General features: G+C 39.6%; 1 protein-coding gene across 2 annotated transcripts in view; it reads left to right on the top strand.

Annotated features, from left to right (window-relative positions):
- The first annotated feature begins 6,707 nt into the window (after positions 1 to 6,707).
- Positions 6,708 to 19,061, top strand: part of MYOZ2 (myozenin 2) — a 24,418-nt gene continuing 12,064 nt past the window's right edge. Inside the window, exons 1-3 of one of the 2 annotated variants that reach the window (XM_083756930.1) lie at positions 6,708 to 6,885; positions 7,649 to 7,744; positions 17,107 to 17,276. In XM_083756930.1, the coding sequence (XP_083613056.1) occupies positions 7,669 to 7,744; positions 17,107 to 17,276 (246 nt within the window). In that variant the 5' untranslated portion in view covers positions 6,708 to 6,885; positions 7,649 to 7,668. Of the gene's footprint in view, positions 6,886 to 7,648; positions 7,745 to 8,273; positions 8,421 to 17,106; positions 17,277 to 19,061 lie in introns of those variants that run through there. The other variant, XM_083756931.1, reaches the window with a different exon arrangement.

Here is a 19,061-nt window from a genome sequence, read left to right as displayed (position 1 = left end):
TGACCCCTGCCTTAGGGCAATTGGATAGCTTAAGGGGCAATCAGCAGACCATGTGACACACACAGCTCTGTCCTATAACAGCTTGCCAGTAACTGATCTTCTCCACACAAACCAGCTTCTGCTGTCTGAGGCAGCTTTGTCTAAGAGTAGGACCTGCCCTATCTGGGATTCTGCACAGGCAGAGAGGGAGACAGTGAAAATGTGGTGGGGAGAAAAGAGTTAAGGACTCCTCTTTCTGCTGATAGAAACCATAAAAATGTCATCATTCTGGATTGGGAACATGTGTTTGCTGAGATGCTGCCTAATTTGCCCTGCAATCTGAACATTGTGCTTAGTGCCACAAAAAAGAGACAAATCCTAATGAGGCAAAAAAATTAAAAAATAAAAGTCACCCTCAAAGGTTCCCTCCTCCCATGAGTTATGAAAGAACTAAAGGACAAGCTTAAAGACTTGCTGAGCAGATGCATCCAGGGGTTTAAAATGTATTTATATTCTGCTGTGAAAGCTGAACGTGTTCCTATGACATGGCTGAAAAATAAATCTGGAAATTGCATTAATGGAGAAAACTGGATTATATGACTTGGTTTCACCCTGCCGCTCCAGCTCCATCTTCAAGTTTGCTCTTCCGTTCTGGTCAGCTGTGCAAACTAGAGGAAACTGCGTGATTAACATGAACGATCCCATGGGGAATAAGAACAAACATGGAAAGCATTGGCTCACTCAGCCCATAACTGCTAGAGGAAGAACTGAGGTCAGTATTGCCCTGGCCTCTGGGTAACCAAATGTCTGCCATTCATTCAAAAATATTTCCTTTCACTGTAATCCAGTTGGTTTATGGCTGTGTTCTGCTGTGGGAAAGAATGAGAGCTTTGGGAGGGGGGGGGTGTTTCACTACAGCAGCCATGTCTAAGCAGATCATGGTGGCCTCTTTTCTCAAAAAGAGGTGATTTGCCTCAGAGATGGGACAATAGAGAAAGAAGCACTTAACCCTTCTCCTGCCTGAACTCTCTTCCCTACCTGCTTTTATCCCAGTGTCATTCCACAGTATGTTTGAGAGTTAAATCTGGAACACTGGCAGAAGTGGGAAAGAATTTGAGAGTTTGTTTTTTTTACAAAAAGCAACCGGCAGGAGAAAGATGAAGCAATCCCTTCTCCCTGGTCCCTTTCATAGTGCTCAGCAAGACCATGGCTACAGCTCATTGTTAGTGAGGAGAGACTTAAACCGTTAAGTCCTGGTCTGAATGGAATGCTAAGCCAGACCTTAGCTTACCATGGCACAGTAGCAAAGGGGGCAGTGGAGGAGTAAAGGGGATGCAAGCTCCTTTCCAAGAGTCCCCACGTTAGTGAAGTCCAGTAAACCATGGTTTGGCTTACTGTGTTGTGAGAAGAAGCCATGGCCTGTGAGGAACTAACATCCAGGCAAGGATATTCAGCTGCAGAGTGGCAGCTGAAACATCTGGAGACTAGGGGAAGCCTTCACCTGAAATCTCCTGCATCTGCCACCAGAGTTGGGAGCTGTGAGAGACAGTGCTAGTCCACTGAAGAAACCCTGGCCTGCCAGGGACATAACCCCTGGTTTAGTGTGCCATGTGAACCAGGCCTTTAAGTGAATTGCTAAAACTTAAGAGACTGAAGAAGCATGAAGCTTGAGTACAGAACGTTCACCAGTAAACTTGACGTATAAATGGTTATCATTAAATAATCTCTGGTGAAAGGCCTTCAGACTTTCTGCTGTAGTTTTTATGATTCCAATAAAACCTAATCAAAACATTTTCTCAACTCTGCTAGATGTTGATTTTTTTTTTACCTCATAGACACCTGCTGCAGAATGAGGTGGTAGAATGGACTGTACCACTTAAGACTGCACACAGCTAGAGTAATATTTGTGAATGGTTCCTTATGCTAATTTTTAAAAAGTCACTGCAATAAGAAAACAAATACAGCAAAGAGAGGATTGGGATAGGACTTTTCTCTCTGAAAAGACTAGTCTGGTTTAATTGTAGTGATCACCTGCTTGTTCTTTTATATATAGGAGAGCATTCAAAAAATAGCTCCCCATCTGCAACTCAAATATTCTACTCCACCAAGGCCCTTTTGTTCCTCCATTGAAGTTCATGAAATGGGGTCATAATGTACAAATCACTGCCATGTGTACATTTGCAAAAATATGTGTTTGTTTCCTTCATGTTGCACCTTTTAAAATATGGCCTCAGGCATGCATTTTTTATGCAGCATATGAGTTGAAGATCTAGGTCCAATAGTATCACATGAAGCAGTTTGGCAGTAGGAAGTGTCTCGCCCAAGCCAAAACAGGAATACCCAACAAATCTACACTACCAACTTCTTAGCAGTGATGAAACTGGAACAAATGTCCTGAAGGAGCTGCAGTAGTCAGATGTTGCTTTTATAGGGGAAAAACCAAAGATATCCACAACACTCACAACTGAAAATTCAGATGAAAAAAGTGGGTCTGTGCTACTGCTTGAAAAAAATGAGGACCAAAATTCTGTACCAAAGCATTGCAATGTCAGATGGCTTTTATGATAGCACAAGTCAGGGATAGTCAATGCTGTTTACAGAGGCAACTCCCATCAGTTCCAGCCAGCATGGCTAACGGTCAGGGATTATGGAAACTGCAGTCCAACAATATAAGCTAATGTCAAGGTTGGTGATCTGGAGGCCTGCTGATGGTTCCACAGGTTCCACAGGTAATCAGGAAGATAATGTTCCACAGGTAATCAGGAAGATAATGTTGCATCTTAGTAAGTTGTGCAGACTGGTGAGCCAGGCAAGACAGCTTTATATGACCAGATATTAATCTATTGCTTGTAAAACTATTGCTTGTATCACTTGTAAAACTCACTTCTTTTGAGCTTGGCTCTGTGAGGCCCCAGAGATCTTCAAGCCTTGCTCAGTAGAACTCTGCTGGCATATCTATGTGACATTGTGTCTAGTCAGGGGCTGCGTAGGGGAAGTGCTGCCCTGCACTTTGAGAGAAGTCATGTAGTTTAAACATGCATAGAATACTGTATGTTTTTAATGTATGGTGTGAACCTGCCCTGTCATTCATGTTTATTCAAAATCACTTAGGTCATTTTCTTCCTTTCTTTGATTTGAACAGCTCTTATATTTAATGCCAAATGACTGTGCAACGATAAATTGCATCATTTATCATAGCTGGCTGGCTAAAATATCAAACTTCATGTAAATAATTTGGCTTTGTGAAGCAGATCTTGCGAAAACTGGTCTGCTTGCTTAAGAAAAGGAAGATTCTCTTACATTTAAAAACAAAACAAAACCGCATTTTATTTAAAATAAAGAACAACCAGTATGGTACACTTTGGAATCAAATTATTTTTTATGTTATAAGACCGCATTGCATTTTCCAATTGGTCCTTGTGTTTAGCTGCATGGACAGAATATTTTGTCTTATACAGCAACTTTTTCTTTTGCACCAGCTTAATTTCATCCTCTTATCAGGTGCTGCACTGTTCTACGAAAAGGCAGTAACATTACTGCTGAGTCATAGCAGTAATGTTATGGTCTTTTCAGATGACCGGAAAAAATAGATTTTAGTTCAGTAGCAGTAGCCCTGCCAGCATTAGTAAGTGCATTATCCTGACCTCACAAAATGAATCAAGTGTATCTTTGCTGCAGCGGGGGGATGCTGTTGCAGTCATGGCAAATAATCTGTTTGGAGGGGGAAGAACGCACTCCTCATTGGAGAGAAGTGGTATATTGTTATTTCCTAAGGGGGGGGGGAGAAAAAAAATAAATCTTTTAAAAACATTTATAAAATGGTGCAGTCATGGAGATGTTGCCCATTGCTAAAAATGTTTTGGACATTATCCGGTTGACACCAGAGATATTTGAGGAACCATTTGTTTTGTTCCAGACTCCACTAGGAGACTCAAAAATAACACATAGCCAGACCTAAGATGTTCAAAAGTGAACACAGTCCAGAGAGTTGTAGATTGTTTCTACAGTAACTGTTTTCTTTGGAATGTACATAATTCATTCTCTTAGGTTTTATGGAAAACCCGGAGGTCATTCCGAACAAACTATTGCAATCCGCTGTGTCTGAGTTGCCTCCCATCCTTTCTCGCACCTGATTTGTGGTAAAAAAAAAATTTTTAGAGAAAATTATGGTAAATTCAAAAGGCAATTGTAAAGGTAAGGTAAAAGGCAAGGTAAAGGACTCCAGTCAAAGGTGACTATGGGGTTGTGGCGCTCATCTCACTTCAGGCTAACGGAGCTGGCATTTGCCCACAAATAACTTTCCGTGTCGTGTGGCCAGCATGACTAAACCGCTTCTGGGGCAACACTGTGATGGAAGCCAGAGTGCACGGAAATGCTGTTTACCTTCCCGCTGCAGTGGTACCTATTTATCTACTTGCACTGGTGTGCTTTTGAACTTCTAGGTTGGCAGGAGCTGGGACAGAGCAACGGGAGCTCACCCCGCTGTGCGGATTCAAACCGCTAACATTCCAATCAGCAAGCCTGCTCAAGAGACTCAGTGGTTTAGACTACAATGCCACCCACTTCCATAAAAGGCAATTGTAACACTTGCTTGTCCAGTGTGGCCTCTTAAAGAGCTGCTGTGGCTTTTCTCTCTTCAATTGGTCACTTAAATCATAGTTTCCTGCTTATCTGTTTTGGATTCTGCCCATTAAATGAGTTTCTTCCTGTTCACTCTTATGGCGTTGGCATTCCTGAAGTGGCCATACATTAATCAATGAGTTAATTACTGGTTTCCTTTTTGCAGCCAGAACAATTGCTAATGATTTCCCTCCCTAGTTTAAAATTCCAGCTGTTTAATAAACATTACACCACTTTGGATGCAGCATTCCAAAGAAGGGCTTACTAGGAGGAAGAACCCTGCGGTACCCCACAACAGCTAAGTATTGAACGTCTATTATACAGCATATAATTTATTTGCTCTACTAATTGTATAGTTCTACATTAAACATAATACAATTTGTCTAAGGAATTTTTCTGGGAAAGGGACCATTAAGATCTTGATAACAAGAGGTACAGATGGTCAAAACAGATTTTTAAATATTCTTAACCCATTCCCTCAATAGAGTATGGTGAGAGATCTATTGTTTTAAAAAAGCCCAGTGTAATATAACAAACATATACTCAAAATAAGCTAAAATAACCCCAAAACTGCTTACTGTACATTTCCTCAACACAACTCCTAGGGTAATTATCACCTTGTAAAGAATATCAGTTAAGAGACCATAGTCAAGGGGCAGTCCCCAAGAAGACCATAATTTAAAAGCCCTCAAAATCCTGGGAACTGTAGTTCATTAAGAGTACAGGGAATCAGGGGTTTGTGAGGAGCAAACTACAGTTCCCAGGGTTATTTGGTGGGGAGGATATGTCCTCTATATATGCTCTAAATCGATGGTGTGTGTGTGTGACCTTCATGTGACATTGCTGATCAAATTCAACACACGAATTATACAATTAAAGTGAGTTCTTTGTTAAGCTTAAAGGGCTGCATCAAAACACAAGGATGGAAGCTGCCTTTAAGGGCTTCAGAGCTTTATAGGTCAACACAACAACTTGGAATTATATGGCTTGGGCAGGGACACACACCAAAAGCTGAAGTAGACACTGGAGTAATGGTATAAGAAGCTTTCAGTTGTAAGGCATTAACTGGTGATCTATCTGAAGGTAAAGGCCAGTTTCATGACTAGTGAATATAAAAGGGTCAATCTTGTGATGTCTAAAAGCATTTCATCTTTATTCAACACAAGAGGGTACTTCACAGGTCAGTTGCTCTAGGAAAGTGTAGAGGAACACTACGTAGATTTCGTTATATAATTGTTGTGTGTTTATCAGTAGGATAGGCTTTCAGAAATCAAGCTATCGCTCTAGAACTGCCCGTTTTAAAAGAATAAAAACAGAGGCTGATTTGTTCATCTCCAAAACTATAGCTGCATGATAACGGGTACAGCTTGCTTGGGATATCTGAGAAACTTCTTCCCATTTCATTCCGCTGGAACAACTCACTATGAGATGCCAAGTATGGCGTATGATGTCTTATCAAGCAACAATAGCTACAAAAAAGCAAGCATAACCACTTTAACATGGTAAAACTAGCTGTATGCAAATAATCAAGTGTTCCTTTAGCCTGAGCATGGAGGAAATGACAGAAGCAGTGTGTAAAATGGAAGTTTGGGACTGTCACTTCCAGCAATCTGCATTAAAAATCATGCGACTGTGATATAGGACTTTATTCTCACCCCCCACCACCACCACTACCACCAACAAAGTGAAAATTGTTTTTTTCAGTGCACACTACTCTCAGACTCTTAAGTGCAGTCTTTGTTCAACACTAACTTTAGCTATTAGGCAGTATAGAAGCATGGTTTTATCTTTCAGCAAAGGATTACTCCATTCCAGTCCCATCAAATATAGTCTTTGCCACCCATGTATTTAATTGACCATATTTTAAAAATATCTTTCTTCTAAATTATAATGTGGAGATTATCATTCTCAAACGTGATGATGGGACAAGCTGTACAACTATGAAGAAGTGTTCTATCAAATATTTCAACAAGCTGTGGAAGAGATACACACACTGTTGTGGGGCGTGCGGCAGAATCCTTTCTGTTCTCTTCTTTCGCCAGGAAGATATGAGTGGCTGGAGTGTTTGCTTCTATAAATAGTTACTTTATGTCAGTTAGATGCCAATCTTTTTGGAGAGGGTCAGTCCCCAGTTTGTCTTGGTACAAGGCATCATGCAGACCCAAGAACAAGCATAGAAATCACTTGGGACCGGATAGGTCATCCCCATTCATCACAAACTCCATAAACTCCATAAACTTCACCCAAAGGATCAGGATCGCTGTTCTCCAGAACAATAAGGTAAGTGTATTGTTTCCTGAAATAATCTGACATTGGTTGTCCTATGAGCCGGCCACTTCTAAACTTACAAACAGTAAATGGACAACATACAATTTCTTGCACTTGTTTTGCAATGCTTATTTCTCTGGATGGTTGCTGAATAACATGTGCTAGTTCAAAGATTTGACTATTTCATCAATTTTTGGAGGGTTTGTAAAAGATGTAGTGTTTCAGAGGCTTCAGGTAGGGAAACAACACTGAAGTCATTCATGGATGGGTATATAACTATACAGTGTACCTCAGGTTACATACGCTTCAGGTTACAGACTCCGTTAACCCAGAAATAGTACCTCGAGTTAAGAACTTTGCTTCAGGATGAGAACAGAAATCATGCTCTGGCAACAGAAGGCCCCATTAGCTAAAGTGGTGCTTCAGGTTAAGAACAGTTTCAGGTTAAGAACGGACCTCCAGAACGAATTAAGTACTTAACCCAAGGTACCACTGTATATACAATATGGAAGCTGAAGAAGGCTTGCCCATCCTTGTGAAGATAAGCCGGCATGCGAAGAGGTAAGAAGTTCCGTGTCACTGTGTCACATAGTTCGCTTTGTACATTCAAGAAACAGTTGACTCATTGGGGCTTCATTTGCAGTGTTAGCACAACATGCATCCTTTCCTCTGTGTGCAAGAAACAGTTCCCGATAGCTGAAGTGAAAAACGCAGAATATTATTCAGCTCCTGAGGCCATTACTGAATAGCATCAAAACGTCTCTTTCCCTTCTACTTCTAGTAAGAAAATCTCACTGGACAATGCTCTCACATTCTGACATGGTCAAAGAGAGGAGGCAGCAAGCATCCGCCATCATGAAAGAAATCCAGAGAAATGGTATAGCGTTAAATCCCTGTTATGACTGTATGTCCCTTGTCACTCTCTAACCTTTCTTTTTAATCTTATAGCATTAACTTTCTTACAGCTTTGCCTCTGGGTGTGCTGCCATAAATAATCTCATGGGGCTATCATGCTGCCTATGGTAACTAATCCTTTTGTAGTTGCCTCTTTTCATTTGAAAGCTATTTTCAGATGAACAACTGTTGTGGAGGAATGAAGTAATCTAACAGCTGATGTACATTCTGCCTGGGATTGACTTTCGGAATATTATTTGGGGAGGGGGGTTAATATGTCTGGATTCCCTATTACAGAACTATTCACGCAGGGAAGATGTATCTCTCCTCAGTTTTAGAGCTGTCTTTTGTATTTTCAAAAATTGCAACAAACCCCCCCACACACAAGGATATTTGTAATATACGCTGTGTTTCAATTTCCGCCTCCACCCACTCAAAGCTGTCTGTAGTCTTATCCAACCATTCAAGGCACAGTTCCCAACTAATCTCTGTTAAGAAATGTTTTGCATTAGGGTTTTTTGCCATCTTTGGAGGAGAATTCTGACAGGCTTGTTTGACTGATCTACATTTCCACAAGAAGCAGTAGGAAATATGGCTTACTATAGAGATGACCAAACCAGTGGAACTAAGCAGCCTTCATCTGAAGACCACTACTGAGGGTAGGCCCGCAGATCCTATCACCCTCTTCTCTTCACCAACCCCAAATGCTGAATCTCACATCTAAACACCCAAACATTCTTCAGTCAGTCTATGCACACATATTCACTCACATGCAAAACCAGGCTGTTCTTATCTAGTGGCTAGATAAGATTTTCCCCTGCCTCTTCCAGAAATGTCACTTGTCTGTCATTTTGTTGGATGGGTTTGCTGTCTGACGTTTCTCTATTAGAAACCAGGGCATATACACCCATAGCTCTATGGCACCCAGTTCTTCTAGTACACCCTGATTTATTTTTTATTATTGTTGTTGTTGTTGTTATTTGAAATGTCACTATTAGTTTTTTGGAGTAAGATGATGTGTGATCGTAAACTTTAATAATCACATGTCAGCTAAATGTGAAAAAAGTGTTTCCTGAAATGGTCAAGAATGCTGCATTTTGAAGTTAATATTACAAAAATCTGCTTGACTAGGCATTCCCCCACTGGCTTGTTTGTGATATCATAAGCCCTGTTAGAGAGCAGAAGAAAATCCAGTGACCTGCCTTTTCAGGAGACTCAGCCAAGGCCTGTTTCTATCTCAAGGGCTGGTCTGTTTTCAGATTGTTCCTTCCCTCATACCAGTGTAAGCCGGCAGGGAGATGGATTTTGCAAAAGTTTTCCAAAGACTTCAAGTGTTCTGTGGTTAATTTATTTCCTGGTTTCATCGTATGTTAGGGCAGTGCCATATGGCCCCATTTCTGAATGTATTTCCATTCAGCCCAGATAGGATATGCACAAGGGAAAGTGGTCATTTGAATACCATATGCTCAGATCCTCGCTTGCACTGTCTGTGGACTGGAAACAGAACCTAAAACTAGTAATGACATGAATCCAGAAATTGTAAAACACAGCTCTGAAGTTCCCCTTGAATCTGCAAACTGAAGACAGATAGACACATACTTCATAGAGACTCCCATTGCATAATTTTTCTCCCTCATACTAGGGCTGCCACCATTTAACCTGGCATCCTATGGACATAGCTGTCAACTTTTCCCTTTTCTTGTGAGGAATCCTATTCGGAATAAGGGAATTTCCCTTAAAAAAGGGGGAAAGTTGACAGCTATGCCTATGGACAGTCGGCCATTTCATGCATCCATGGATCAAAACAATTAGGCCATCAAGAGGTTTGCTGTGACCACAGCAAAAGCATGTGCAGCTAGTTACACGGTGTTAATTATTATAATTATTAAATATTAAACTTGAAAAGGGATCATAGTGCCTAAGAGTTATTAAAGGTAAAGGTACCCCTGCCCGTACGGGCCAGTCTTGACAGACTCTGGGGTTGTGCGCCCATCTCACTTAAGAGGCCAGTGGCCAGCGCTGTCCGGAGACACTTCCGGGTCACGTGGCCAGCGTGACATCGCTGCTCTGGCGAGCCAGAGCCACACACAGAAACGCCGTTTACCTTCCCGCTGGTAAGCGGTCCCTATTTATCTACTTGCACCCAGAGGTGCTTTCGAACTGCTAGGTTGGCAGGCGCTGGGACCGAGCAGCGGGAGCGCACCCCGCCGCAGGGATTCGAACCGCCGACCTTTCGATCGGCAAGTCCTAGGCGCTGAGGCTTTAACCCACAGCGCCACCTGCGTCCCAAGTAAGAGTTATTACAGCCCCTTATTAGCTCACATTGGAATTTTATTTTCAGAAAGGGTATGACAACACATCTATTTCTACATGGGGTGGGGAAGTATCCTTATTCATTCTCTCGCTTTTAAAGTGTTGTGGCTCTCTGGTGCTGCAAAACACATAGGTCCAAATTCAAAAGCTTCCCTTTCTCTAGTGGAAGGAGTCATCAGTGAAAGGAAGCGATCCAAGCCATAATTTAGTAATGAAAGGCAGAACACATTGAAGTTTCTTCAGATCACATAATCATAGAATTGTAGGGCTGGAAGGGAATATGAGAGTCATCTAGTCCAAACCTCTGCAATGTAGGAACTTTTTTGCCCAACGTGGGGGCCTAAACCCACAACTTTGAGATTCAGAGCCTCATGCTCTACTGACTGAGCTATAATTCAACCATGAATACCCTAGTTCTGTCCTTTTAATCTGATGAGCAGATATAATAATAATAATAATAATAATAATAATAATAATGGTGGAAATTTGGTTTTATTATTTAATAATGGAGAAAACATTATTTTTTAAAAAAATAATAGGGAAAAGGACATCTTAAACACTTTTAATTTGAAACTTTCTTTTTTTTAATTAAGTAATTTCACCAATCAAATCACCCTGTCCAATGTGTTTCAGTAAGTCCATGTGTTGTGTTTAGGATGTAAAATATTATAATAAGCCCAGAAAGCCACATTTTCTGGTATCTGTTGAGTGGCTTTTTCCTTTATATTATATTATTTCCTTTTTATTGTATTATTTCCTTTATATCCACTAAATCATTTTGTTTCTCATAGGAAGTGCTGTAATCTCTCCAGAGAAAGATAAATTCATCCCCTCTCTGGAAGAATCGGCATTTCCCACCATAAACTTCATCTAAGGGGAAGAAAATTTATGCAGTTTGCTTTTAAAGATGAATTTCCTTAATTTACACCTTCCAGAACAATATGGGAACCGGAACACAACTAACTTTCAAAATCTTCACTTCTCTGAATTTTGTAATGCAATTCCCCAGCCAAGTAATGTGTAAAATAAAAATAAAAATGCATATACTAGGGTAAAGTGTGCATAAAAATGTGTACAATAGTAAAAAGAAAAATCACACAAAATGCATTACTGTATATAAATGCAAAAATTAAAACACTAAGGAAAATTGCATACAAAAATGTGTATTTTAGAATAAATTCAAAATAAAATGCTGATAAATTTCCATGATGACATAACATCCCTGCCCCCCACCACCCACAAAATGTTGTGGAATTGTAGAGGGCTGAAGTTTCTATTGGAAAAATTAGAAATGTAGAGAAACGAAAATGGACAAATCCACCCATTCTTACCTGGGAGTAAGTCCCAGGTATGTGTGCCTAGAACTGCCAATTAAATTGAACAAGTCCATTGATTTGACTGGGTCTACTGCTCCATGACTGACAGAAGTCGGTAGGAATCCTTGTATTTTGGGTTTTCATGTGAATTTCCTATATGAGATTGGCTTCCTCTTGTCTCCACCTTTTCTTCTCCTCATCCTCTTTGCACTTAGCTAGCATCAGACAAGATCTATGCACAGCTTAATTGAAACAGACTGCAGAATTATGTTTTAATTGACAGAAGGCTCAAATTAATCTTACACTTAACATTTCTGGGAAGCTGCCTAGACACACAAAGTGGTTTAAATCCTCACTTGAAACATGAGATGACTAATGAAAGTTCTGGAGCAGAAAGGCCGAGAGAAGCATGTGTTTGAGGGATTAATCAAGTTCAAATATATAACGTTCACTAGCAAGCGATGTACAAGAGGTCAGTCTGCAAAAGCCAGCAAACCCTGTTTTATTAAGACAAGAGACGTTGTGCAGTGCAATCTCAAGCATGTTTATTCCAGGGTACACCACACAAAGTTCAGTAGGCACTTTAATCCCTAGTAAGTGTTTTTAGGATTACAGCCTAAAGCAGTGAGCCCAGACCTACCGTATTTTTTGCACCATAACACTCACTTTTTTCTCCTAGAAAGTAAGGGGAAATTTCTGTGCGTGTTGTGGAGGGAATTCCTACAGGTGGCATGCCTACGGATTTTCCTCCTCTAAAAACCACGTGCGTGTTATGGTCGGGTGCGTGTTATAGAGCGAAAAATACGGTAAATCAAAATGCCATTTTGAAATCTGAAAGTATTTTTGATTTTCAGTTGGAATAAGTTGATTATGGTACAGAAAGAGAATATTATCCAGAAGTATACATATCTCTCATGCATGTATCTCTCATGGTTTAGCAGATGAATTCTAATGTGCCAATGCTTTATTTGCTGTAATCTTATGCTATGATGTTACAAATAACCTTGGGGAATTTTGCTGTAGGATTTTATTCGTTAGTTATTTTGATGGTGTAAATGTAAATTCTTATGCTTAAGGCTAGCATAAGCACAGATTCTTAAAGAAAAACAAATATGCAACTGACTGCTACCAGTTCTTTTGAAATCTCTTGTCCTCAACCCTGTGCACATCCACATGGAAGTAAATCTTACTGAGTTCAGTGGGATATACTGACAAATAAACACACATAGGACTGCAGCATTTTTTAACAAATAAGATGGTTCAATTTAGTTTTCCAACTATAGTCAAGCTGTTTGAATGAATGCTTGGTTCTTATTCATAGTGGCTTCAATCACCAACTCCATCCCAGAAAGTCAGGGATTGCTGTTGATGTAACAACACTTGCACATGCATTTTCCCAGTTCCATATGCCAGCTTATCACCCAGCTCTTTGTCAGTGGCAAGTAAGAATTTTCTCCAGGTGGCCAGGCAGGGAAATTTCTTTCTATGAGAAATCAGTCATTTGAGGAATGAGGGAGGACTGTGGATATGCCACAAATGACTTGTGTTGGTATGTATAGGCAGACAAGCTAGTAAAATGTTTTGTGAGCTACTGACTTCTCTGAACATATTTCTAAATCTGTGATCAGCATTCTTAGCTCTTACAATACTGATCAACTGTTAGGCAGTCAGGATGGGTAAGGAGATTGGCACTGGTTCTGGTTTCACTTGCCTGAAAGCTGATCTGGGGATTACTGTATTTTTCCGTCTATAAGACGCTCCCATGTATAAGATTCCCCCTATTTTGGGGGACTCAGATTTAAGAAAATGGGCGGAAGATGTATCCGTGTATGACACCCCCTAATTTTTGACATTATTTTTTTTGGGGGGGGGACCTAGTCTTATATACGGAAAAATACGGTAAATGAGGGGATCCTTGGAGAAAAAGGTGGGATATAAAGGCTATAAATAAATAAATCAGTCCACCTAGAGAGCAACATGTGCTGTATGGTCTGCAAGGGAAGCAAAAGTCACTCACTTGCACCCTGCATACAAAATGTAGTTAAATGTTGAGCTTTTGCACTTTTAGGCAGCAGAGACAATACATTACCCTTCATTGTTGTTTCAGCACTCTGAGAATTGCTCCCTGCAAGTTTCATAACACCACATTAATTAACACAGCTTATTAACCTTCTTCATGCTACACAGGATGTCCTGCTGTTGTTTTTGAGGTCTGAACTTACCCAACTCAAAACACATTTTCTGAGTTTTTGTTCATCGCTATTTACATTTGAAAGAGGACTGCCAGACTAAAACCACACTTACTTTCTGGAAGATTCATTTTGAGTTTCTCCCACTTTCCTGTGGAAAATACCAACTGGCTGGCCAGCCAGGGAAAAACATTTGGGGATAATTCAAGATTCATGAGACAGAAATTTAAAAATAAAGAGGATTTGTCTGTGGAAAAATAGTATTTCCTCCTATAAAATAAAATGGCAGAGACCCTGGCCCCATAGATTTATGTAGCTGAGAGGTGGTACATAAAAGAGCTTTTCACCGATAGAGCTCTGATTGTATTCTTTGACTGTGAGGTGGGAAAACTCAGTCCATATTTTCTAGATCTGGGGTCCCCAATATGGCACCAGTGGGTACCCTCAGAGACAGCCTTGCAACCTGCCAAGGCCTCCTGGGCCTCCCATAACAGTGTAGAAACTGGATATCCCAGTTCAAGTATCATCCAGTCAAAGTTAAGTGCTTTGAGGAATCATACATATCAGTGGGCACAATTAATGTCAGCAGTGGACATAGATAGTCAGATAAACAAAAAACCAATGAGTGCTCCTCATTGGCCACCCAAATGACTCCAGAAAACCCACAAATCAATCCAATCTAAACCTTTATTATGGTCATAGCATGAAGGCAATTGCTCCCCACCCTAACTGTTGCTTTCTAGCAATCTATATTATTCTATAATAAGAGCTGTAGGTCGGAGCGAAACAGTATAAACTTAAAGCATTTGCAGATGACCTAGTTTTGACCCTACAGGAGCCAGAGTCTAGTACGAAAAGGGTATTACAATTGATTCAGGAGTTTGGTCGGGTGGCGGGATTTAAACTTAACAAGCAGAAAACCAAGGTTTTGGGGAAAAAATTGACACCTTTAGAATCAGAAAGGTTTCAGAAAGAGACAGAGTTAAATGTGGTTAAAAAAGTAAGATACCTAGGGGTAAACATAACAGCGAAGAATATGAGTCTATTTAAGGATAACTATGAAAAGTGTTGGTCTGAAATTAAAAGGGATTTAGAAGTTTGGTCAAGATTGAAACTTTCCTTGTCAGGACGAATTGCTGCTATAAAGATGAATGTATTGCCAAAAATGCTGTTTTTATTCCAGACTTTACAGATTGTGGACAAAATGGAGTGTTTTGGGAGGTGGCAAAGAGATATCTCCAAATTTGTCTGGCAGGGCAAAAAGCCCAGAATTAAGTTTAAGATACTAACTGATGCTAAAGAAAGAGGGGGCTTTGCCCTGCCAGACTTAAAGCTGTACTATGAATCAGCAGCTTTCTGCTGGTTGAAAGATTGGCTGCTTCTTGAAAACACTGATGTTTTAGATTTGAGAGGATTTAACAATGTTTTTGGATGGCATGCATATTTGTGGTATGACAAGGTTAAAATTCATAAGGCTTTCAAGAACCATATTGTCAGGAAAGCAGTGTTCAATGTCTGGATAAAATATAAAGACTTATTGGAAAATAAGACCCCAAGGTGGTTATCACCAATGGAAGCTAAGGCCCGGAAAAGACTCAATATGGAGGTCAAATGGCCAAAATATTGGGAAATAATAGAAAAAGATGGAGAAAAAGATGGAGTTGCAGAGTTTGGAGAAATTAAAAGATAAAGTGCGAGATTGGTTACATTATGCTCAGATCAAAGAAGTTTTTAAGTTGGATAAAAAGATAGGATTCCAGGTGGAAAAATCAAAGTTAGAAACGGAATTGTTAGAACCTAAGACTAAGGTAGTTTCAAGAATGTATAATTTGCTGCTAAAATGGAACACACAAGATGAAACGGTCAAATCGGCTATGATAAAATGGGCACAGGACATAGGGTATAATATTATGTTTGCTGACTGGGAAAGGTTATGGACCACCGGTTTGAAATTCACGGCATGTAATGCCTTGAAAGAAAATATTATGAAAATGATATATAGGTGGTACATGACCCCAGTCAAGCTTGCAAAAATATACCATTTGTCTGATAATAAATGTTGGAAATGTAAAGAAACTGAAGGAACGTTCTTTCACCTCTGGTGGACCTGCCCTAGAGTTAAGGCTTTCTGGGAAATGATATATAACGAGTTGAAAAAGGTATTTAAGTATACCTTCCCTAAGAAACCAGAGGCCTTTCTTTTGGGCATCGTTGGCCAGAGGGTGTTAAAGAAGGACCGAACATTTTTAATGTATGCAACAACAGCAGCAAGGATACTTGTCGCTAAATACTGGAAAACCCAAGATTTTGCCCACACTGGAAGAATGGCAGATGCAACTGATAGACTATATGGAGCTTGCAGAAATGACTGGCAGAATCCGAGACCTGGGAGAAGAAGTTGTGGAGGAGGACTGGAAGAAATTTAAGGACTATTTACAAAAATATTGTAAATTGTATGAATGTTAAGAAAGATGTAAGATTATCAACAATATGGCGCCAATAAGTTAGTTAAAAGGAATATGAAGATAAATGAAAATATAAGAAAAGATAAATTTTGGATAAATATTATGTTAAAATTAAGCTTTTAAGGTCTGGGTTAAATTATCTAAAATTAGGGATACAATATCAGAAAATTATAATATAAGAATTGAAACAAGGTGATAAATTGCTGGGTAAAGTTCGAAAATTTGGAACGCAGGAACGAGAGATGCGAGGAAGTCCAAAGAAGTGAAGAAAATGTGGATATTGGAAAAATTATGTTATTTTGTTCGTTTTTTCTATTGTACTAAGAAAATCTTTAATAAATATTTATAAATATATATATATATATTATTCTATAATAAGAGCTGTTGGACAGTGTAACAGACTTCCACGAGAGGTAGTGGACTCTTTCCTTGGTGGTTTTTAAGCAGAGGTTGGATGGCCACCTGTCATGAATTATTTAGTTGAAATACCTGCATTGGTTGGACTACATGACCCTCAGGGTCCCTTCCCACACTGTAATTCTATTATCCTGCCTCTGAACATGGAGATTCTATGGACCAATGCCCCACGAAGGTGTCCAGTTGCTATCAATGCACCACTGATAATACTTTTCTGGAGCCCAGAGACCACTGAGTGACTCAGTCCCTGCCATTTTCCCCTGATGGTTTGCATTTGTGGGACTGTGCATCCTAGCATCCCATGCATCCTAGTAACATGAATCTTTGGTTTAATCCAGACTATGTATGTTGCTTTCATAAATTTATGAAGTGAGAGCTGCTGTATGGGAGTAACAGCCTTTTCCCTCCCAAATCCCCAGTGGGTTTCTGTGGCAAGTGAAAACCCTTTGCATGTTCTCATGATGTCCACGGGTGAAAAAGTCCGCTGATGGTCTCTTGCTTAAGAGATCACACTCAGCTTTGCTTTGCCTCTGTTGAACCCTCCCACTGAAATCAACAGAATTTACTAGAGCTTCACTTTAGCTGAATCATACCAATTACCTGGAAGAATTTTTCTAAGAAATGTGTGCTTATATTATTTTGCAGAATCACCTGGAATAGACCTTGGAAAAAAGGTCAGTATCCCCAGGGACATCATGTTAGAAGAGTTGTCATTGTTAAGTAACAGAGGAGCGCGGCTATTCAAGATGCGCCAACGAAGATCTGACAAATACACATATGAAAATCTTCACTTTTTATCCAGCAAGCCAAGAAATGTGAGTATTTTACACTTTATCACCTTTTTGTGCATGTCTGGACTGCACAATTAGTGACTCATCAAAGTAAATAAATCAGCAGCAAGAATAAGAATCTCAAGGGGCTTAAAAAGGTCTGTCTGCTGTTCATTCTGTTTAATAGCCAGAAGTACTAGTCCTGAATATTAGATGTAAAACAAGATACTACTATCATATGCCACTGCAGACAAGGGATAAAGCAATCTGATTTCAGCATGGAAGGACAGAATATGAGGTAGCAGAACAGTTAAGAGCCCAGAAACTGATAGCAAAGGGCAGAAGGAAGTAGACTAGAATAAAAGGTGAGAACACTAAATCATAAAAAATTAGCAAGCATATGCTGCCCTTGGTCCTTTGGGAAGAAGGCAAGGTATAAATTAAAATAATAATAATAATGATAATAATAATAATAATAATAATAATAATAATAATAATAATAATAATAATAATATAGAAGCAAGGGCAAGAGATAGGAACCATACAGATAGGAAGAAATAGCAATGGATACGTCAAAAATATGATAAAATTTTTATTATTGTTGAAAGGCTACCAAGCAAAGCCTCATACAAAAAAATTAGACTGCAGAAAGGTAGGGATATAATAGGAAAGGAAATGGAACTGAAATGAGATAATAAGCAAAAACCAGAGAAAACAACAAATATTCAGGTGTAGTTTAAAATGGAAAAAAATGATGGAGGTGTTCTGACATTCGGAGGCAGGGCATTCCAGAGATAAGGAACAAAAAGAGGGAAGGGGTACAAATAAGAGATAAGATTTTGTGGTTGACAAGAAGCAAAGTAATACTAGGACATAAAGAATGAGGACTAGAGTTATACAATCAGAAAGATAAGAAGCCAGAGTGTTGAGATATTTATAAGCTACTAAAGGAAGATTAGATTGGGTCTTATAAGAAAATGGAAGAGCAGAAAGAAGAAGAGAAGAATGGGTAAACTTAGGTTACAAGACAAACTAAATGTGTTGTGGAACCTAAAATAGGAGGAAAGGAAAGTGACTGAAGATTATTATCTTATGCCAGACAGCATTATAATGATCAAATCTAGACAGTAAAAGGGTATTAAACAGGGTCCGTACAGTATCAATTGAAACAAAAAGTGAAACTGACATGCTGGTTTATCTGTCCAAACACCACAATTCCACAACACAATGGGTATTGCATTGTGAAAAGAACCTTAGAAAATGGGACAAAAGTGCTAATATCATAATGAGGGAAACAAGCACAATGTTTCCGCATGTCTGAATGCACCCTTAGACTTAGGGGGCTACAGAGGCAATCTAAGAACTGGAATCTAAGAACTGGAAAGGACACATACCAGGACTCAAGAAGATGGGCTCAATCTTTTGCTGTCAGTTGAAATGCATTGACGTGGTGTAGCTTACAGTTCTCGTTGCCAGATATATGGGAAACGATCATCACTCACAAGTGGCAAAGCACCAAGTTATTCAGGTCAGTTCAAACAAATGCCAGTAAAAACATCTCTGCATTCCAGAGAGACAAAGGGGTTGCTTTGCTGCCTTTTTTAGATGGAAGCTATTTTAGAAAACTAGCTTAACACTCTGTGCATAAACTGCTATATTTTCCCCCCTCAGTCCTTATTGTTTTACCTCCAAAACCCATATCATAACTACATGCACTAGCCTAGGGATTCTAAAGCTGGAATCCACAGTATACTTAAGCCACATCCATACCATACATTTAAAGCAGTACAAGTATTATGCCACTTTCAGTCACCATGGCTTCCCCACAAA

This window comes from Podarcis gaigeae, assembly GCF_964106915.1.
Source record: "Podarcis gaigeae genome assembly, chromosome: 9".
NCBI lineage: Eukaryota > Metazoa > Chordata > Lepidosauria > Squamata > Lacertidae > Podarcis > Podarcis gaigeae.
This window is presented reverse-complemented; position numbering and strand designations above follow the sequence as displayed.